This window comes from Hyperolius riggenbachi, chromosome 3 (genome assembly GCF_040937935.1).
Source record: "Hyperolius riggenbachi isolate aHypRig1 chromosome 3, aHypRig1.pri, whole genome shotgun sequence".
Classification (NCBI taxonomy): domain Eukaryota; kingdom Metazoa; phylum Chordata; class Amphibia; order Anura; family Hyperoliidae; genus Hyperolius; species Hyperolius riggenbachi.
Window position 1 is genome coordinate 281,169,950 of NC_090648.1, and position 22,845 is coordinate 281,192,794.

Consider the following 22,845-nt stretch of genomic DNA (forward strand, 5'->3'; position numbering starts at 1 on the left):
TATTCCTTTCCACCATCACTAACCTTACTTTATATTAGCTTTTTGAAATTGGAGATAAGTGTGACCACTTTTTTTTGTAGCCACTTTGTACCTCAGGCAAGAAAAGGAACGCCAGAAGTGGAAAGGGGGACGGAAGATTTTCTTCCAATAGTGAGACTGTCTCAGCAAGAATGGACAGAGCTAACAGAGTACAGCTATGAATGGACACACACCGTGCGCACACCACCCAGTGGTCGCATTGCAGGAGCAAGGAGCATGCACCACGTCTACTGGGATGCTAAGGATGCCAGATTGCTTTAGGCACCGGAAAGGTGTGTGTTGCTGACTTTGGAAGCTTGCAAGGTGCAGATCAGGAACGGGGAAGTACGTGGAGAGAGGAAGAAGAGCAGTCTGTTAGCAGAGGACCAGGAGGATGTTGGATCCGTCTTCTAGCGAGGAAGAGTCGGATGACTTGGTGGAGGAGGACAGGCGAGATGTCCTGGTTGTACCTGGCGGTGGGGGACCCTCTCACCGGGCTCTCCATGCACCTCCTCGGGATTGCCGAGACACTACCCTGGCCAGACCGGCCAGTCCCAGCCCGTCCATCGGCAGCGAGGGGAGAGAAGAGCTGGAGAGGGCACAGAGGGAGGAGAGGGAGAGAAGGAACAGGTTGCAGCTTTACGTCTTCGTTATGCGCTGTATCGCCTACCCGTTCAGTGCCAAGCAGCCCACCGACATGGCCAGGAGGCAGCAGAAGGTAATGGGGCGCTCTCCGCATCAGGTGTCCCCTTCCCAGCGCTGCACACAACTGTTGCCGCTCCTCCAACACTCCTAGGCAGCCTAGCTCATCTGTTGCTTATTCCTGCAGGCAGCACGTAGCCGCAACACTTCCAGCTTAGCAGTGTACTAGGGATCAGAATAGAGAATATTGCACCGGAATGTTGACGTGCACACGCTGGTGTAGGAGCTTTGGCATGACATCGCAAACACTTGTCACTATTTGTGATTTATGGGCACTGGGCTGAGCTGGTGAAATGACCCCCGAGTGTGTGAGATAGTAAGGATTCTGACACAATTAAAACAGCTGATGTCTAGGATGGTTCTGACCTATACATGATGTGATCAATTACCTGTAGATGCTTCAGATAGTAATGCATTTTTTTTGAGTGATGCATTTGGAAAGGTTTCAATAGCATTCCGTAAATAAAATGTTACCTAGTTAAGGAGGCCACTAACGGTCCAATTTTTAGCAAAGAGTCATATGAGCGATCAGATAAATGTGATTGAAAATAAAATGTTGCAATGCATTTATTGACACCATCAAAGAACCAATATGTACTTTCCATCACAACTGATTATAAAAAAAATAAATCATTTTTCTGATTGCCACACAATATTGCCATCAAACGATTATTTTTAGAATCGTTTGCAGTTGATAGGGAACACCAATGGAGTTTCTGCCAATCCGATAACAATTATCTAATCAGTTGATTCTTTGCTAAAAATTGGACCGTTAGTGTCCACCGTTGAATTGTGTAACTAATTGTGAAATTGGATTGTGTGACTGATTAGCAGCTCTTGCTGGATGTCTCCCCAGTGGGATGCTGTCTGGTGGTAGGAAGTTGCTCTATGTTTATCTGATCCATTGGAAACCGAGCTCCATACGTTTCCTTGGAGTGATGCACGCTATATAAAATATTTGATGCCATAGCACCTTCCATGCCTGCCCCTCATCCAGGAGTGCCTCAGGTGGGCAATGTGTGCACAAGAGATAAACATTCATATGCAGGCTCTGGGGATTTTCTATGTTCAGATGAAATTGTTCATTGTATCTGTTTGGGGGGGATTTAAGGATGAATGGATGTATGGCTTATTTTCCCAGAAATTTCTCCCTTGAAGGAAGTTTCCTTGATGTCTGTATTGAGCTAGAATTTATGCCTTATTCCTGCTTTTAGAAGTGGCTGTTGGCTTTATAAAAAAACAACCACAGCATAGCAGAGGGACACTGCAAATAATACTTATCAAATGCTATAAATATAATGATGTGCTGGTCCATGCAGAACATTCTTAAAGGAGAACTGTAGTGAGAGGGATATGGAGGCTCCCATAGCCGGGAGCATTTTTTGCCTGCGCAGTAGTTACTGCTCAGGCTCAGAATGGTCACTGGGGCGCACAGGACTCATTTACCTGCATTCAATTTCCACCTTTTGACATTAGATCAGGTTATAGTTGGAATCTGATCTAACATTGATTGTACCACTGCCACCCTAGCTTTGTATTGCTTAATGCAGGATTAATCTGTACAAACGCGGATCTTTCCTTCTGTGCGCAAAAACCTAGGCGGGTGGCTGCTGCCCGCTAGTTGTGTCATACAGCGGTTGTCAGCTATGGCGAAACTATACCGTTGTGCTGACACACAAGTGATTGCAAACACTACCAGTTGGTTGCATTACTCAGCCAACAGATTGCTGGCCATTTGTTAGCCTGCTCGGCCTGGGCAAGTCCTGGCCTTAACAGAGGCAATACGTACAGTACACTGAGGTGCCTTAAAATAAACCCTGCCATCTTATCAAATAGTGGAACCTGGCTCTACCGTGTCAAGGGAAAGTGCTAAAGCGGCACAGCCCTCTCAAACAGCACATTCTAATATTAATGCTTTGCACTCCAAATTTCATCTACTCTACAACCTGTCACATAGACTACAGTAGGCTCTACTAATGTCATTAAAATAGAGGATGTTAGTGTCCCCAAAAAAGTTTAGCAGTTTATGCAAACTAGTTCACTACAACAAGTTATCCTTTGGATCCCTACATTACTCTACAGCAGTGATGGCGAACCTTTTAGAAGCCAAGTGCCCAAACCGCAACCCAAAATTCACTAACTTATTACAGAGTGCTAACATGCCAATTTATACGAAATGCTCTAGTTTTAGTTATAAAAAACACATATATTAAAGATCACTAAAAATAAAATGCCGAAATTGACGCCCCCTTATGAAAAGCCGTAATCACAGGGACAGACAGACAAGCCACACCAGGGGGAGAGACAGAGAGAGAAAGCAACACCAGGGGACACAGAGAGAGACAGCCACACCAGGGAGGACAGAGAGACAGCCACACCAGGGAGGACAGAAAGAGAGACAGCCACACCAGGGAGGACAGAGAGAGAGAGAGAGACAGCCACACCAGGGAGGACAGAGAGAGAGACAGCCACACCAGGGAGGACAGAGAGAGAGACAGCCACACCAGGGAGGACAGAGAGAGAGACAGCCACACCAGGGAGGACAGAGAGAGGGACAGCGACACCAGGGAGGACAGAGAGAGGGGCAGCCACACCAGGGAGGACAGAGAGAGGGGCAGCCACACCAGGGAGGACAGAGAGAGGGGCAGCCACACCAGGGAGGACAGAGAGGGGCAGCCACACCAGGGAGGACAGAGCGAGGGGCAGCCACACCAGGGAGGACAGAGCGAGGGGCAGCCACACCAGGGAGGACAGAGCGAGGGGCAGCCACACCAGGGAGGACAGAGCGAGGGGCAGCCACACCAGGGAGGACAGAGCGAGGGGCAGCCACACCAGGGAGGACAGAGCGAGGGGCAGCCACACCAGGGAGGACAGAGCGAGGGGCAGCCACACCAGGGAGGACAGAGCGAGGGGCAGCCACACCAGGGAGGACAGAGCGAGGGGCAGCCACACCAGGGAGGACAGAGCGAGGGACAGCCACACCAGGGAGGACAGAGCGAGGGGCAGCCACACCAGGGAGGACAGAGCGAGGGACAGCCACACCAGGGAGGACAGAGCGAGGGACAGCCACACCAGGGAGGACAGAGCGAGGGACAGCCACACCAGGGAGGACAGAGCGAGGGACAGCCACACCAGGGAGGACAGAGCGAGGGACAGCCACACCAGGGAGGACAGAGCGAGGGACAGCCACACCAGGGAGGACAGAGCGAGGGACAGCCACACCAGGGAGGACAGAGCGAGGGACAGCCACACCAGGGAGGACAGAGCGAGGGACAGCCACACCAGGGAGGACAGAGCGAGGGACAGCCACACCAGGGAGGACAGAGCGAGGGACAGCCACACCAGGGAGGACAGAGCGAGGGACAGCCACACCAGGGAGGACAGAGCGAGGGACAGCCACACCAGGGAGGACAGAGCGAGGGGCAGCCACACCAGGGAGGACAGAGCGAGGGGCAGCCACACCAGGGAGGACAGAGCGAGGGGCAGCCACACCAGGGAGGACAGAGCGAGGGGCAGCCACACCAGGGAGGACAGAGCGAGGGGCAGCCACACCAGGGAGGACAGAGCGAGGGGCAGCCACACCAGGGAGGACAGAGAGAGGGGCAGCCACACCGGGGGGGGGGCAGAGAGAGTGAGACAGCCACACCAGTGGGGGGGCAGAGAGAGTGAGAGAGACAGCCACACCAGTGGGGGGGCAGAGAGAGTGAGACGGCCCTACCAGTGGGGGGCAGTAAGAGACAGCAACACCAGGGGGGACGGAAAGAGACAGCCACACCAGGGGGAGGCAGAGAGAGAGCCACACCAGGGGGGGACAGAGAGACAACCACACCAGGGGGGGGGGGCAGAGAGAGACAGCCACAACAGTGGCGGCAGAGAGAGAGAGAGAGAGACGCACACATGCCAGAGGGGTCAGAGAGACAGAGACACCAGGGGGGACAGAGAGCGAGGCACAGCCACACCAGGGAGGACAGAGCGAGGCACAGCCACACCAGGGAGGACAGAGCGAGGGACAGCCACACCAGGGAGGACAGAGCGAGGGACAGCCACACCAGGGAGGACAGAGCGAGGGACAGCCACACCAGGGAGGACAGAGCGAGGGACAGCCACACCAGGGAGGACAGAGCGAGGGACAGCCACACCAGGGAGGACAGAGCGAGGGACAGCCACACCAGGGAGGACAGAGCGAGGGACAGCCACACCAGGGAGGACAGAGATGAGAGACAGCCAAACAGAGGGTAGAGAAATAGGAGGACAATGGGGGTAAAAAGCCTGGACTCACCAAGTCTCAGGCACCAGGAATAGCAGCACAGGGATCTGCAGTATCCCGGGACAGCACATGAGTTACACACACACACACACAGCCCTAAAGGACCTGCTTTCCTCTGCAGGCTGACTGAAAAGCGCCTGTTTCCCAGTGTTGAAGAAAAATCTGTATATTTCAGTCAGGCGCTTGAGTCAGCCTACACAGCACAGCGGGGTCCTTATGGGATCTGTGTGTGTTCAGGCTGCTGCTTCTCCTTCCGTCTCCGTTCGGACCGTCAAGACAAAATATTTGTGCAGTATATATACAGCGGTGGCGAAGGGGGTAGCATGCGTGCCACTTCCGGCACGCGTGCCATAGGTGCGCCACCGCTGTTCTACACCATGCAAAGAACAGCAAACAGACCTTTCATGCATCAAACCTAACTGGGGGGCTTACCGGGATTTGAGAACATGCGCAACGTCTACACTCAACAGTTTATAAAAATGGGCTGTAGAAGCACAGGGACAAAAGAGCAATTAATTCTGTCCATGCCACTTGTTTTGAAATAAATATGATGACACAGAGGAACCATGCTCATCACCTGGGTGGCCTGATGCAATTGCAAGAGATAAGTCTTGCTGCATTTGAGTCTATCTCCCCTGTATTGCAAACAAGTTAATTGCTGGTGAAGCTATTATTTTAAAGTTTCTGATGCCACTGTTGTTTAATCCACAGCTTGCATATTAAGCTAATCAAATTAAAGGGATACTGAGCAGCTTAAAAAAAACAAACAAAAAAACACAATTTGTACTTACCTGGGGCTTCCTCCAGCCCACCATAGGCCGCAAGGTCACCCCGTGTCCTCCTGGCTTCTCTCCCGGTCCCGCTGGTGGCTCCATTAATTGGCGACTTCCGCCTGAAGTCATCAGAACGAGTCCCCGCCGTGCATGTTATGCGTCATTAGGCCGGCCACTACGCGTCATCACGGCAGCTGAGGTGAGAGTCATGCGCATGAGCGGTTTTCTAACTCTGACCCGCGCATGAGCAGGACTCTCATGTGGGCCGTGAATACACGTATCGGCCGGCATGACGCATAATGTGCGTGGCAGGGACTTGTACTTGCGACTTCAAGCAGCCGCCAAAGGGATCGGGAGAGGAGCCAGGAGGACACTGGGGGACTTCGTGGCCTACGGTGAGCTGGAGGAAGCCCCAGGTAAGTACAAATTGTGTTTTTTTTTTTTTTTAAAGCGGCTCAGTATCCCTTTAAGCATTACAAGGGAACTTTAGGGAAGATATTGGGTGATTTCTGTTCCTCATGTTTCTTTAATACTTTCTTTCCTGTGCAGGCTGGTATTACCAGAATGGTTAAGTGGGGCAATGGGGCAGTGATGGGCTATGGAATCTGAACAATACTAGTCCAAACATGAAACCTTGGCAAAAGTAGTTTTGTAGTGTCTGCTGGGGTTTTTCCGTTGGCCTGTAGACTGACCACTGACATTCTTTGCATAAAGTGGGGATGAGCTCCTTGTTCTTTACATTAGACAGGAGAGCTTTGCAAGAAGGGAAAATGTTCCTTCCTCCACTTTTTTTTTTTTGCAGAGTTCCCCCTCCCCTTTCCAACTTCATGAACCAGGTGTGCTGGCATTTTTCAGTTGGCAGAGACCCACATTGCCCGGCTCAGTCATTCTGGCAATACCAGCCGGGATAAGAAAGTGGGGGGGGGGGGGGCTACATTATTTTATTATTGTTAAAGATAACTCTAATATGAGCAGTATGCCATATCTCCAGGTAAAGCAGGTGATACGTTGAGCAATCATCTTCCCTCATTGACATTTCAATTTGTCCCCCCACATTAATACTCTAATAGATGCTGAAGGGGCATGCCCCAATCAAACACATATTAATGTTAACCATTTGCACTCCAAAATGTATCCGCATAACAGCCTGTCACACAGACAACAATACAAAAATGCTAATGTTGTTAACCTCTCAGCAGCCCTGCCCACGTTATCTCATGTGAGATAAGTCAAACCAGGACATCCTCAGCTGGCTGATCTCGGGCTGCCTAATGCAGCCCAATGTGGATTGGGCACAGGAAGCAGTGTCTTATTTACCTGTCCGAACGCTGGATTGGCTCTCCTTTTCTCTTCCTCCACCTGCGGCGCTTTAATGCCAACATCATGTTCTGGGTCCCAATCACATTATATAACGTGTGATTGGGACCCAAAGAATGATGTCAGCATTGCAGCACACCAGGTGGTGGAAGAGGAAGGATGGAAGAGACTCTTCCACCACTGGGCGGAATTGAAAAGCTGACCCCATCCTCTGGGTCACCAATCATGTCCTATCAGCTGATTGGGAACCAGAAGGAGATGTTGGCATGGTTGCACGGTGGAGGAAAAGGGGCGGCGGTAAAAAAAAATGTGGCCCTGCAGCAAACATGGTTTTTGATATGCGGCTGCTAAAGGGTTAAAATAAAGGATCTTAATTTACAATAAACCAAGTTTTGCACACACCAGGTCACTTCGACTTCATACATGGACCCTTATACAATTACCGTATTTTTCGGACTATAAGACGCTATTGACCATAAGACGCGCCTAGGTTTAGGGGACAAAAAAAAATGGGAAAAAAATATATACTAAACCTTGTGCATCCATGATGAAGGAGCATCTTGTGGATTATGCCCCCTCTGTACCTATTGCTCCCTTTTACCTCGTGTCTCCGTGCCCTCCTCTGTCCCCCTTGTGCCCTCCTCTGTCCTCCAGGTTGCCCCTTTGTGTCCTCCTCTGCATGGGCACAGTACAGGGAGTTTCCGACATTTCGGCGGGTTGGAGGTTAGTATTGGCAGGTGTTCACAAGTCAAGAACTCCCTGTATTTGGACTATAAGATGCAGTAACTTTTTTTTTTTTTTTTTTACCTACTTTTGAGGGAGAAAAAGTGAGTCTTATAGTCCAAAAAATACAGTAGTTTTTCTCTTGAGTTTTCTCGCAAGTGATGTTTTCACATCTAACAATTAAATAATTTTGAAGTCCCCAGAAAGCAAGAAAATACTCCTCCTTTGTATCACTTCTTCAGTTGCTGAAAAGTTATTTTGCAGAACCCATAATAGGAAATAATCCTGAAAGAATGATGTTTGCTTGGTATGCTGTCCATGGCATGGGGTAGTGTAAGGACCTGCACAGCAGTGGATACCTTATCACGGTGACCTGGTTTTTAAAAAAACACTTCAGTTTTTGCTTAACAAGAGGTGCCCATCAGTTATGCAATCTTCCCAAATCTATGTAGTAGAAGGGTAAACTGAGGGAATACACTATAGGTAGTCCATCAGATTACATAGATGTGGTCAGGGCCATATGTAAGCCAAGGCCACCGAGGCCACGGCCTAGGGCACCACAGAAGCAAGGGCACCAAAGTAGCAGGCTAAACTGGTGCAGTATGCAGGGAGATCAGGTGAGCGCCTGACCACGGTACTCTGCTGCTAGCCGCCTGTGCATCAGCCACCTTGCTCTCTGTGCACGTTTTCCATGTGGCCGGCGGCTATGGACTTGGGCAGCATTGGAGACGGAAAGGAAAAGGAAGCTTCTGCACTGGAGACGAGCGGAGAAATGAGTGACACAGATGGCTGCTGCGGTGTGAAGGTGAGCTGGCTACCTATACTGAAAGTGGGGGGGAGGGATTAAGGGAGTCATTTGGCTACCTATACTGGAGGGAAAGGGTGGAGGGGTCATCTGGCTACCTATACTGGGGGGTTATCAGGCTACCTATACTAGAGGGAAGGGGGAGGGTTCATCTCGCTATCTATACTGAAGGGGGGCGGCTGGTGACAGTGGCCTAGGGCGGTAAAGAGTATAAATCTGGCCCTGGTAAGATTGTATAATCAGGATTGTATTATTAAAGGGAACCTAAACTGCAATGGATATGGATTTTTCCTTTTAAAATAATACCAGTTGCCTGACTCTTACTGATCCCGTGTCTCTAATACTTTTAGCCACAGCCCCTCAACAAGCATGCAGATCAGGTGCTCTGACTGAAGTCAGACTGGATTAGCTGCATGCTTGTTTCAGGTGTGTGATTCAGCCACCACTGCAACCAAAGAGATCAGCAGGACTGCCAGGTAACTGGTATTGTTTGTTTAAAAGGAAACATCCACATCCCTCTCAGTTTAGGTTCCCATTAATTGGTACCAAAGACCCTCTATTTAAAGAACATTCGTTTTTTATTATTGGTAGTATTTCTGAATTGATGCAAATTTGATGTAAATTTACACAGCTTGGAAATTGGTCAAATGCTGCAGCTGATGCAGATTGGTTAGTTGACAAGCTGCATACATTTTCATAAAATGAGCATGATACTTATTGTTAGCTTGTCATTCACCATTTCTACTCATGGTATGATGGTTTAAGGTTTTATACAAATCATTTTATATGTATTATATGTATTTCAATAATATTTAACAAGATGCTCCCAAAATAACAATAATAAAAAATTGAGTAAACAATCGAGTAGACAAACCAGAGAGACAATACAGACTGCAAGCAGAGCAGCACCCCAGTTCATGCTACGGTTGTTCAACCTCCCATCCATAGAGACAGATAAAATATGTAGACGGCCAGGATCACTACTGTTGGTGTTTACATGTGACTTATTACTCCCTCTTTGCTTGGGCATATGCTAGGTACACACCATACAATATTTCTGTTAGATTTTCTGTTAGATTTAAGGCGCGTTCACACACCTGATTCCTTCAAATGACGGGTTGTCAGACCCGCGCCATACTTCCACAAACGACGGGTCTGCCAGACCCTCCCGCAGGGCGGGCGGTCTGCCGACAGTAGCATGTGTGTGCGCGCTGTCGGCAGACTGATAAGGCTGTTTCTGAACGATCCGCTGAGTTGATTGTTAAGAAATGGCCTTATCAGTGTGCCGACAGCGCGTACACACATGCTACTGCCGGCAGAACGTCCGCCCAGTGGGAGGGGCAGGCGGACCCGTCGTTTGCGGAAATATGGCATGTGAATGCGCCTTTAGGCATTGTTCTACTCAGCAGGAGATAACCAGAAGACAATGCACCAGAGATAATGACTCTCTCTACCAGTACTTTGCAGAAAATCTAACAGAAAATTGTATGGTGTGTACTAGGCATATTTTAGATGTTGAGACTTTGGCTGGAATCTGCAACAAATCAGGCAATCCGATGCAGCACAATCTGCCAGATGCTGGCATTTCAGATTTTGTGTTGGTTAGCTTTAAGAGAAATGCAGGGAAGTTTATTTGCAGTGATTTGTTTGTGTAATGCCGCTAATTTATGCACTGACACATGGATGGTCTCTGGAGGGACTTTTTATGTCTTTGCATGTGCATACTTCTATTTAATAGCACCTCTTTAAGTAACACAAGATGTCATTGTGTATGTGAACAAAAGACTATTTTTGGTCCCTACCCCAGGGACCTGAGCAGTAATCAATAGACATGAGAGCCTTTGGTTTGCTAATAAAAGCATTTGTCATTAATCACAACTCTAAAGGAATTGACATTGCACACAAAGCCTCATTATGCATTTGCACAGGGATATTACAAACTACCCTGCTTGAAAATTCTTAAAGCAAACCTGTCCTTAGCAATGGCTTGGCATTTAGCACTTGTATTGCAGCTGTCAATGTTCGTCTTATGCAAAAACATTATGGTAACATTTGACCTGGTACATAATAGCGCTGTGAGTAGCTAAAACCTAAAGAAAAGGCCAGCTAAGGCATAACTATGAAATAGCCGCCGGGAGATTTGAGTGCAGGGTAAAGCCAAAATATGGCTTACGCTGTTCCTGCACAAGTCCCAGCGGCGTTGGTTACTGTTCCCCCTCCATGTCGTCATGGATGGTGGGGAATTATGTAATTTGGCTTCCTGCTATTGCTGGTGGCCAAATTACAGCGTTTTAAAAGTAATTTGAGCTCCGTCTTGTGACGGCGCAGAAAATTACTCACTAAGCGCTGCTACAGCTGTAATTCCTATTACGGCCTATGGTGGTGATAGCTGCCTCCATATCTCCTGCGCCCGCAGTTCAGGGACTGTAAAAAATGATTTTAGCTTGTAATAGTGAAATACATGGCAAGCATTCTGAAAGTAAATGCCAAGCTTCCTAACAGATTCTCATTGACTACTGTATAAGCTACATACCTTATGGGAATAAACACTCTAGATCTAAAAAAAAAAAAAAAAAAAAAAGTCCAGTATTCTATATTATAATCGCCCTGTTGCTGTATCCTTCTGTGTCCCTGTGTCCGTACCAGCTGCTTGTTGCGCATGTCTGGCATGCGATCATGGACCAGTTACCTAGCGCCTGTTCTTAAATGGCCTTTTTGTGATTAGTGAATAAATAATACTGTTTAGACATGATGAAGTATAAAAGGAATATCTTCAGGACTGAAACATGAGGGGACTGCATCTGCATGAACTAAAAAAAAAGCAATATAAGTAATAAAGAGAGAAGGCTTAGCAGAAAGGAATTCTAAAAGCTCAGAGAGGAAACTCTATTGTGCACGATTGAGAGGGCTAACATTTTAAAGCTGCTATTTTTTTTTTTTTAAATCTTTACCAAAATAATGTCCTTTTCCCATAAAACAGAGCAGGGTTGTTCCCAGTTTAGGCCCCATTCACACTTGCGTTTTGCCTTGCAAACGGACCGGATCCTGATCGGATCAGGACCTGATCCTGATCGGAACCGTACGGTTCCGATCAGGATCCGGTCCGTTTGCATCAGGCATGCATCAGGCTGCCATCAGGATCCGTGGGCAAAAAATAGTGAAATTAAATAAAAAAAATGTTGGGGTCAGCAGAAGGTGCACCTGGTGCACCTGTAGAATCAGGTTCCTCCGCTGTAGGCATCACCTCCACCTCCGACATTCTGCCAAAACGGCTCCAGCACATCTGTCACTGCTGCTCCACTCCAGACATGCTTGGCCCATGTGTCCCCATCCGAAATAGCCGCTTGCATACGCATAGGAAGTGGAGTAGAATGTCAGGTTTTTGTAGGCAGTGTGTTCTGTGCCTTCCGTTCCCCATTGGTTTCTGTGTGCCTGATGGTGCTGTCAGGCTCCGGTCAGGATGCGTGGGCCGGAGATCCGGACCCAAAAAATAGCGCATGTTGGAAAAGAGTCCGGATCCGATCCGGCTCCGGTACGTACGGAACGTACGCGTGTGAACGTCCGCATAGACATTACATTGCTATGCGGAACGTACGTTCCGTTTGTACAGTATGCGTTCCGGATCCGATCAGGAAAATCCTGATAGCGAACGCTAATGTGAACCGGGCCTTACCTCCTTCAGCATAAATTGTCTGCACAGGCAAGTTTAAGGCTGCTTTCCCACCAGGATGTTGCATTTTAGGGGACGTTATAGGTCGCATAACGTGCCCCTAACGCAACGCCTGGTGGTTTGGTGGAGGACGCTACCAAGAGCGTTATGCAGCTCTTGGTGCGCCTTTTCTGTGCTATGGATGCGGAGACCACGTGATCCGCATCTCGTGGTCCCGCCAGCCAATCGCTGCACAGAGCGGCGCTCCAGGAAGTAAACACTGCACGTCACACCGTGCAGTGAATATTAATTAGCCATGTGGCTGGCCGAGGAGGAGGAGGGGAGACCTCCTCCTCCAACATTACTGAGCATGTGCAAACAGTCTAACGCGGCTTAGCCACATATAACGCACAGCATGCAGCACTTTAACTTGACGTGCTGTGTTACACTGTAACGCAACGTGGGCACTGTGAACATCCCATTGATTTTTCATTACTGTGCGGTGGGCTGCGTTACCGGCTGCTCTAACGTGCGCCTGTAACGTCCCACTGTGAAAGCAGCCTAAAGAACACATGAACTACAAGGGATATGGAGGCTGCCATATTTATTTCCTTTTACGCAATGCAAATTGACTGGTTATCCTGCCAATCCTGTGTCTCCAATACATTTGGCCATCGGTCCTGAACAAGTATGTAGGTCAAGTGTTTGAAGTCTGACTAGATTAGCCACATGCTTGTTTAAGGTGTGTGATTCAGATACTACTGAAGTCAGAAAGATCAGTAGGACAGCCAGGCAACCTGTATTGTTTAAAATGAAATAAATATGGCAGCCTCCATCTCTCACAATTCAGTGGTATAGAGGCTGCTCAGGCTGATATGTATTTCCTTTTAAACAATGCAAGTTGCATGGCAGTCCTGCTGATATCTCTGCCTCCTGAAGTGTCTGAATCGCACACCTGAAAACAGCATGTGGCTAATCCAGTCAGACTTCAGCCTGGAACATCTGATCTGCAGGCTTGTTCAGAATCTATGGCTAAACGCATTAGAGGCAGAGGATCATCAGGGCAGCCAGGAAATATGCATCGTTTAAATTGAAATAAATGTCAGTGTCCATATCCCCCTTACTTCAGGTGGGCTTCAAATAACATCAAAATAGATTAGGTACCTGGCCCAGAAGACCTCCACCCCCAGGGTTCTGAAGGAGTTTAGTTTGGCTATCAATAGGCTACTTTATTGATTCTTAAGCGGGTAAGCTCCCTATGACTGATCTACTGCTGATGTTTTTACTTTTATCTAAAAAAGGAAAAATGAAAGGAATCAAAACCAGGAAACTATATAGACCTGTAAGCTTAAAGGGACCCTGAGCAGAACACCAAAATGCCATAATGAAGTTACCTGGGGCTTCCTCCAGCTCCCCGGTAGTCCATGAGGTCCCTCTGTGTCCTCTGAGCTCCCTCTTTGTTTTTCGCCGTTGGCTCCGTAAGCCATGATACGACTTGACTGGGAGTCATGTGCAACTGCTCTTTCGCGACCCATTCAATAAAGTACCTCCTTTAAATGATTGTAGTGTTAAATCAGTTAGTGAATGGAAGCTTTGGATAATGCTGACAAGAAATAATGCTGCAGGTGACCTCACACTGGTCACATGCACTATACCACGTTACACCAAGGTTCACTGTGTTCAAATTTAGGGGCAAGTGAGTTAAGCTAGGAGTGTGGAACATTTACAGTATGTCTGTGTTTCAATACTGTGAAGATGAACAGAGGGCTCTACCTACATTCATAAGTAGTTCTTAACTTCCTCAGAAGCAGAAATATATTTGAGCGAGGAGACAGCCTCACCCCACCTCCAGTCTCACCTGTGTTACATCTCCAGACAAGTGCACAATGTTAAATTCCAGAGCAAAATACATATTTTAATTGGTGGTGTTCCTGCCCACTTCAAAGAGGTAAAACAAAACCTTCCACACTGACTCGCCTTGCAAGCAATAAAGATCTGGCCATCTGTGATAAATTTAAGAATGCTAATCTGGGTGTGGAAATATTTTATAATTGGCAATGGCAAACAGTGACTAAAGGATTTACAGAGTATTATAAGAAATGAGCAATTTTATTAATGAAGCTATACTCTGTAAAGTTACCCTTTAGCATTAGTTATGTAAGGTATCTAAAGGACACTATAGATAATTATAATCCACAGAATAATCTAATTTTAAGGTCATCGACATTGGTTTAATGTAGATGGGTCTTGTCTCACCAACATGCTCAGCTTTTATGAAGTGGTAAATGCAAATTTAGATCTTGGAAAAGCAATACATATAGTATACTTGGACTTGCAAAGGTTTTTGACATTTCCACAATAGTCCGATGCAGAAGCTGAGGATGCAGGGAACAAGAGAAAATGTGTATGTGGATAAAGTACTCTTTGAAGGAAACCAGAGACAAACTGCAAGATAAAAATTATACATACCTGGGGCTTCCTCCAGCCCCATGCAGGCTGACCAGTCCCTCTGTGTCCTCCTCCGCTGCTTCCATTCTGGGCTAATACTCCTGGTAGGTAAGCGACTTGGAGCTCAGTGCGCAGCCCAGCCCTGCTGCTGCCCCATCGCGCTCCTGTGGCCAGAGCCGTTCTTTGTCTGCGCAGTTGCAGAATGGTCCCAGCCATGGAAGTACGACCGGGGGAGCGCGCTCGGCCAGACTGCGCCAACTGACTCACTTTCCTGGGACCTGTAGTGGAGAATGGAGGCAGCAGAGAAGGACGCTGAGGGACTGATCAGTCTGTTTAGGGCTGGAGGAAGCCCCAGTTATGTATACATTTTCTCTTGCAGGTCATCTCTGGTACACTTTGAGAAGGCAAAACGTGTCGGAAAGCACATCATATTTAATTTGGGAAACTGTCAGCAGTGGGGTCCCGCAAGGGTCAGGACTACGCCCAATAATTTTCAATTGTTTTCAACTTATTTATTAATGACCTAGTGGGTAGAATACAGATTAATGTTGCCATCTTTGCAGGTGATAAAAAATTATGTAGAGTTATTAACACTAAGCAGGGTAGTGACATATTACAACAGGATCTTGACAGCATGGTCATATGGGAAGGTATATGGAAGGAAACCTTTCATGTCGTGTAATGTAAGGTCCTGAACCTTGGACATGTTAATCGCAAAGCATCATAGAAAATAAATGGCATACAGCTGGGAACATCAGACTTGGAGAAGGACATGGTAATATTGATAGAGACAAGTTAAGCAACCATATTCAAGGCCAAGCATCGGCAGCTAAAGCAAATAATGCTTGAGATTGAGCGGCAAACGGATTGAGCGGCAGGAGGGGGGCACACACAGCAGCTGGGAGAGCGGGCATAGTGTAGTTACAACTCGCCTTCCTTCCGCAATCCCCCGGAGCCTGTATCGTCTTCCTCTCCTACGCGTCCATCGTGTTGGTAACGGCGCCCCCCTGTGATGATGTGACCGCATGTCATCACAGGGGGCGCTGTTACCAATGCGACAGACACCTGGGACAGGAAAGAGATAGAGGCTGTGGGGGATAGCTGAAGGAAGGGGAGTTGCAACTACACTATGCCCGCTCTCCCTGCCACTGTGCCTATACTAGAGGCACCTACCTATATAACCTATACTCTCGGCCCCTACCTATCTAACCTATACTGGGGGAACCTACCTGTCTAACCTATACTGGGGCCCCCTACCTATCTAACCTATACTGAGGGCACCTACCTATCCTATACTGGGGTCAACTATACTGACTACCTATATTGGAGGCACCTACCTATCTAACCTATACTGGTGGCAACTGTACGGGCTACCCTATACTGGATGCACCTACCTAGCTAACCTATACTGAGGGCAACTATGCCTGGTTACCTATACTGGCAGGACCTATAGTTGGCTAACTATAGTGGGGGAAACTAGACCTGGCTAACCTATACTGCGGGCACCTATAACTGGGGGGGGGGGGGGATTTTTACACCCTGGCCCTGGGTGCAATTTAGCCTAGAAACTGCCCTGCTTCTACCTCAGAGGTGCCCACACTTTTTGACTTGTGAGCTACTGTTAAAAATTAGCAAGTCAAAATGATCTACCTATGTACAATTTTAGGAGCACAATTGTATATACAGAATTGAAAAAGTAGTGCGGTCGGGAAGTCCTTTGCGATCTCCCAATAGATCGTGATCTACACATTGAGCACCCCTGTACATAATATTATTGGCTAAAATGCTACAGAAACTCGGTTTCTACCAGATAAGACCATAAATTGTTTTTTTTACATATTGTGACTGTTAAGCGAGAAAAAAATTATAGTTCTGGAACAATCTTGATTCTTTGTACTAGTTTTTGTGCAACAGGTTTTTTTTTTTTTTTTTTTTTTTTCTATTGAAATCTCGTATTCTGGGACTTATTTAAGTGTACTCGAGGCAACATGTGATGAGATAAACATATGTATGTACAGTACAAAACATATTAATAACTGAGCTCCGTTGGCCAGTATTCCCTTTCTTTCACTTTCGTGACCTCTGGGGTCACGATGCTTGAAAGAGCTTCTCTCCCAGTGTGCAGGGAGGTGGGGGATTGATGAGGCATGGCCAGGGAGAGACAGCTGCCCAATGGCAGCTGGGGAAAGCCTGCAGGAATGCCCCTAGTGGGCGCTTTGAGCAGGGAATCCCTCTCCTACCATTGCCCTCTGGCTCTAATTTCGGGGGTTTATAGCGTGGTGGTGGGGGGCAGAGAGCTGCGTGGTGGTGGGGTGGTGGGGGGGGGGGCCAGAGGCATGTCATAAGGCAGGGAACATGCCTCTGTAACATCTGCAAACCCCTCCCCCCCCCCCACACACGCACCGCCTCGGGTTCTCTTTAAGGTTATTAAAGGTTAGTGTTTTCTAAAACTGGAATAAGCGGGCAGCTTTATCAAAACAAAGGAAAATCAGCATGAAAATGTGTGCCAAAGTGGAGAAGATGCCAAGGTCAAGGATTATGATTCTCCTTGCACTGGTGTTGATGAATATGCCTCAGTACCATTTTTTTTTCTGGCTGATAAGAGTACACTGGATGAAATACCATGGCTTTGCATGGATTATACTGGAATATACTGAAGAGGATCACTTTAGCCGAGAAATGGGTGATAACATTGTTCTCTCTCCCCCCTCCCCCGCACATCACTCCAGTGCGGCTCTGCCTCCCCCACAAAGTGAGCAACATGTCTGCACAGCCTCGGCCTTGCAATGTTCCCCCCCCCCCCCCAAGGGATCGGCTCTCCTGCAACCTTTAGGGACATAACAACACCCCTCTGCCCCCCAGCAAACAGATCATCAAGGGGCCCACTGCAGAACTGCACACCCCCCATCCCACCAGAGCCTGGCTATGTGAGTCCTCTCCTCCTACCTTTCCCGTTGCAGAGTGAGCACAGTGGTGCGCTGTGTTAAAATATTTACCTGCTCCTGTTCCATCAGGTCTTCTCTTATTCATCGTAGTCCCGAGTCTCCCGACAGTCTTGCTCTACTGCATGCCCGACTCCTGATGCATGTAATCTAATTGAGAGCCAAAGAGGGCAACATAGGGCAAGGAGGAGACCTATTTAATAATGTAGGTTGGATCCAGGCATCATACGCTGGCACTTCTATCAGCTTATTGTGTACTGGAGAGTCCAGGCCTGTAAAAGCAAATGTGAGACTGTAGCAAAATTGAAGAAAGTTTTCTTCATTAAATTCAACAATAAATCCTTAAAGTGCAAGTTTGTATAGTCAGAGAAATCAATACAGATGCTATTTTGGGTGTTATTATACTTGATGCAGTAGACTAAAATACGTGTTTATTCCTTGAGTAATTAGGAGGTGGTTCGCTTGCCAGTTGTGCGACTAATTAGATGGAAATTCTTCAGCATTTAGGGTAGTCCCTTCTCAGCCATCATCCTTCCTCCTTACGGCCAATTAAATGTCAAAACAAAGCCTGGGTATTTGGCAGTTGCGTGGATCATCCTGTGCCTCGGTGACTGGCAGTGATCAGGAACACATTACGTATTCTAAGAAGAGGAAGCCAATTTTTTATTGTAAACCTATGTTGCTTCCTGTTGCAATATATTTCGAATAATATTGTGGGAGGTACAGCCAAGAGAAATCTTAGCCGGTTTTTGTTTTGAGGGGTGACATAATTCTTTCTCTCTTTAACCTACATGGCCATGTGCGATTGCATCACTCATTTATGGCAGCATGCCTAATAAATAGATAGCTAGGACATTAGGATGCAAGCAACAGAATTTATGAGGTTATGTTTTATGGAATCATTGATTTAAAATGTAACTGTCACATTCACCTTAAGTGAATGTCATCACTGTTACTCGAAGCCATAAAGTACCGCTTTGTCAATTACCTAATCTCTCTGCACAATTACCTAATCTCTGTGCAAAAGATAGCTTGCCACTTTTTATGTTAACATTAATTGTGATAGAATTCTTCACTTTCTTATTTTGTCTGTTTTAATGTTTCCTGCATATTAACTAAATATGCTTAGGGATGTAATGGCGCTTAGGAACATTATAGGTGCAAAATTTGGTGCTGTCATTTTGTTCACTGCGGTGCATGGAAATCTCAGTGTGTGCAGGAAAAAGGGGCGCAAGGAAATTTTGGTGCCCTATTTCGTCTAGTAGAAGCTTGGTCAAATGTACAGATATTCTACTTTTTAAAAGTGTAAAGTACCGGTAAATAATACTGATGTTTTACTACAATTTAACCTAACGCTATTCTAACACAGAACCGTCCCTTACCGATGGTTACCTTAACTGTACCCTTTCCCACGCCCAAGTCTTAAACTCCCCCATGCCTAAACCTTAACCGTCCCCCCCCCCCCCCCCCCCATGCCTAAACTTTAACCGCCCCCATACACCCAACCTTAATCGCCCCACACCAAACCTTAAAAAGCTTCCCATGCCTAACCCTTAAAACCTTCCACGCCTAACCTCAACCACCCTCCATGCCTAACCTTACCTGACTCCCGATGCAATTATTTGCCAAATATCACATGAATATTAATCATAAATTGAGAATCATTTTTGTTAGTGTGGCCAATATAAAACCACCTCTGTCCCCAAAAGAAGTGAAATTTGTAACAAGAGCAGGTGAAGTTATTAGCAGCTTAAATACTGCAAAATGTGATTTATTTTAAAACCCAAGGTTGAAAATACCCCCAGTCAAGGAGGCAAAAGGGATTTGACATGTCCTAGTCAAGAAACTTCTACTCAGACAAAACATGCCATAGTTAAACAGCTATGGGCCCCAGTGCAAGTTTTCCACTGCACTCCCCTTAAGAATGTTATACATATCATCAGATTTAGAGCATCAAAACCTGCCAACCATGATGTCAGAGAGGCGTAAGCAATGGCGTAAATATAATTCATGGGGTCCGCCTGCAAAACTTTGATGGAGCCCCCCAATGTTCACACCCCTTCCCTTACCTCCCCTCGGTGCTCTCCACTGCTTTGGGGCCCATCTCACAAAGGCCATAAAACAAGTGTGGCCATCATGATCTTCAAACCCATAACCAGTGTAGCCACAAAAACACCTGATCTGCAGTATAGTCCCCTGTATAGGTGGAAGGGAAGGTTAGTAGTTGTTGCCCCCCTGTGATCACAGGTGCTGCTCCCCTCTAGTTATGCCCCTGGGCGTAAGGAGGGGAGGGAAACCTTTGATTAATGATTATCACTATTCAAAGCACGTATAGAGGTGATCATTACCAGTGTAGCACCAATGAAGAGTTAATATAGTGGTTAAAGAAATACCCCTGATAGGCCTCTCTGGTTCAGGGGCCCTGGTGCAGTTCCAACCGCAGCATCCCTTATTGCTGTGCCACTGCAAACAAAGACCAGCTCCGCCGCTGGGTGGGGATTCAAATGGAGGAATATCATTTGCACACATCCTATATGTGTAAGTAGAGCTGGGCAGTGAGATGCAGTAAAGTTTAATGCAAATGTTATGGGATTTTTAACTGCTTGGACTTGGGCCTATCTTAATCATTAGCATCTGCATTTAATGCTTCAATTCCAAGCTGCATAAATTGACATAAACTCAAAATTATTAGCATATTGTTATCCGTGTCTTTTGGGAATTTGCACTGTCCCATTAATATTTTGATGGTAAGTTGGGGTTCTTTTTTTATTTATTACTGGCCATATGATGCTGCTACAGTGCTCCACCCACACATGTTATAAATTGGTTTGAGCACACTGGTATGATTTCCCCTAACATTTACTTAAAGGGACTCCGAGCAGTGCAGAAACTATGGAAAGATGCATATCATTTTAAAGCTCTCTTTCTCCTCTTTCCAATGATATATAAACCGCTGCCCTATGCCTTTTAGTTTTCGCTATTTTCGCGATTGAAATTGCCGCGGCCGCGATTTCGATCGCGAAAATAGAGAAAACTAAAAGGCGTAGGGCAACGATTTAGGTGTCGTCAGAAAGAGGAGAAAGAGAGCTTTAAAATGATATCCATCAAGCCATAGTTATATTGTATTACACAGGACGACACTTTTCCCAGTGTCAGCAGCTCCATTCTGCTGAATGCAGCTGCTGACTTTGACAAAAAGTCGCCCTGTGTAATACAATATAACTATAGAAAGATGGATATCATTTTAAAGCTCTCTTTCTCCTCTTTCTGACGACACCTAAATCGTTGCCCTACGCCTTTTAGTTTTCTCTATTTTCGCGATCGAAATCGCGGCCGCGGCAATTTCAATCGCGAAAATAGCGAAAACTAAAAGGCGTAGGGTGGTGGTTTATATATCATTGTAAAGAGGAGAAAGAGAGCTTTAAAATGATGTGCATCTTTCCATAGTTTCTGCACTGCTCGGAGTCCCTTTAAAGCATGTGATGTCCGTGGTCGCCATATTTCAGGAAGAGTAAGTGAATTATTAGATCTTGTGATTTCAAGCTCTGATTTGGACAAGTCCTCCCTCCCCATTTCGAATGGAAAGTCATCCTTCCTAACTGTACCTTCGTAGAATCTAAATCGCGATATGTATCCTCATTGAATGATTGGTGCAAATGAAAGTGCTGATTTAGTACAAATGTCTAAACTCTGTCAGACCTCTGTTAGTGGTCACTGGTCAGCACAGTTATGTCCTAATGATTATGCTTGTTGTCCAAAACATCATTTATAATGCTGAAGCCAATATAAAGTGATTTTTCTTTCTTTCTTTGTCAGGCTTAAATTTCTTGTAACACGACCGTCTTTATTTTCATAATTTAGTAGCATTGCGGAACAAAAATATGATGTATTGTTTTTCAACTATATTAACCTTTTCCGTACCAGCAGTCTCTGGCCCCTTAAAGTGTACCAGAGATCAAGAAGTATAAAGAATTGATATTTACCCGGGCCTACCTCCAGCCCCATAAGCACATGCAAGACCCTCCCGCGGTCTGCCGTTCAGCTGCAATCAGCCCCAGTAACAGACCAGGTCGCATCAGTCGTGGCCTTCTGCGCATGCGCGATCCTCCTGTGCATGTGCAGAAGGCCACGACTGACGCGACTGAGCCTGTAACCAGGGCTGATTGTGGCTTAAAGGCAGACTGCGAGAGGATGGCGAGGGGCTCGCAGGTGCTTATGGGACTGGAGAGCCCCAGGTAAATATCAATTCTTTATATTTTTTTGATGTCTGGTTTACTTTAAGGACCACAAAATGGGGCTTACCGGTGAATTTTCACACAGACCCGTTGGTCACACCACTCTACCATCACCGCAGGCCCCTCTCTCTGCCATCACTATGACGGCAGAGCTCTGTGTGCCGATTTCATTGGCTCCTGACCTTGTTATCACATAAGCCAATGGCATTGGCTCACTGTGATCATGGGGTCCTGAAATTGGCTCCTGACTGGCTCAGAGATCTGCCGTCATACTGACAGCTGGGCGAATGGGCTACAGTGGGGGCAGAGTGGCGGGACGACATGGCGGCAATGTTGAAATCTACACTCCTATCAGAAATTAGTGGCCACAAATAGGATGTAGATCTCAACTAGCGCTGTCCAGAAATGGTTACAGTGGCTTGCAAAGTATTCGGCCCCCTTAAATTTTTCCACATTTTGTCACATTACTGCCACAAACCTGAATCAATTTTATTGGAATTCCACGTGAAAGACCAATACAAAGTGGTGTACATGTGAGAAGTGGAACAAAAATCATACATGATTCCAAACATTTTTTACAACTGTATTTTTATATAACTGTAAAGTGGGGTGTGCATAATTATTCACCCCCCTTTGGTCTGAGTGCAGTCAGTTGCCTATAGACATTGCCTGATGAGTGCTAATGGCTAGAGTGCACCTGTGTGTAATCTAATGTCAGTACAAATACAGCTGCTCTGTGAGGGCCTCAGAGGTTGTCTAAGAGAATATTGGGAGCAAAAACACTGTGAAGTCCAAAGAACACACAAGACAGGTCAGGGATCAAGTTATTGAGAAATTTAAAGCAGGCTTAGACTACAAAAAGATTTCCAAAGCCTTGAACATCCCACGGAGCACTGTTCAAGCGATCATTCAGAAAGGGAAGGAGTATGGCACAACTGTACACCTACCAAGACAAGGCCGTCCACC

The 22,845-nt window shown here is 46.7% G+C and overlaps 1 protein-coding gene across 1 annotated transcript in view; it reads left to right on the forward strand.

Moving 5' to 3' along the window:
- The first annotated feature begins 247 nt into the window (after positions 1–247).
- The window catches only part of CADPS2 (calcium dependent secretion activator 2), a 506,020-nt gene continuing 483,422 nt past the window's right edge, over positions 248–22,845 (forward strand). The window contains exon 1 of the mRNA XM_068276393.1: positions 248–736. Within this exon, the coding sequence (XP_068132494.1) occupies positions 413–736 (324 nt within the window). The 5' untranslated portion in view covers positions 248–412. The remainder of the gene's footprint in view (positions 737–22,845) is intronic.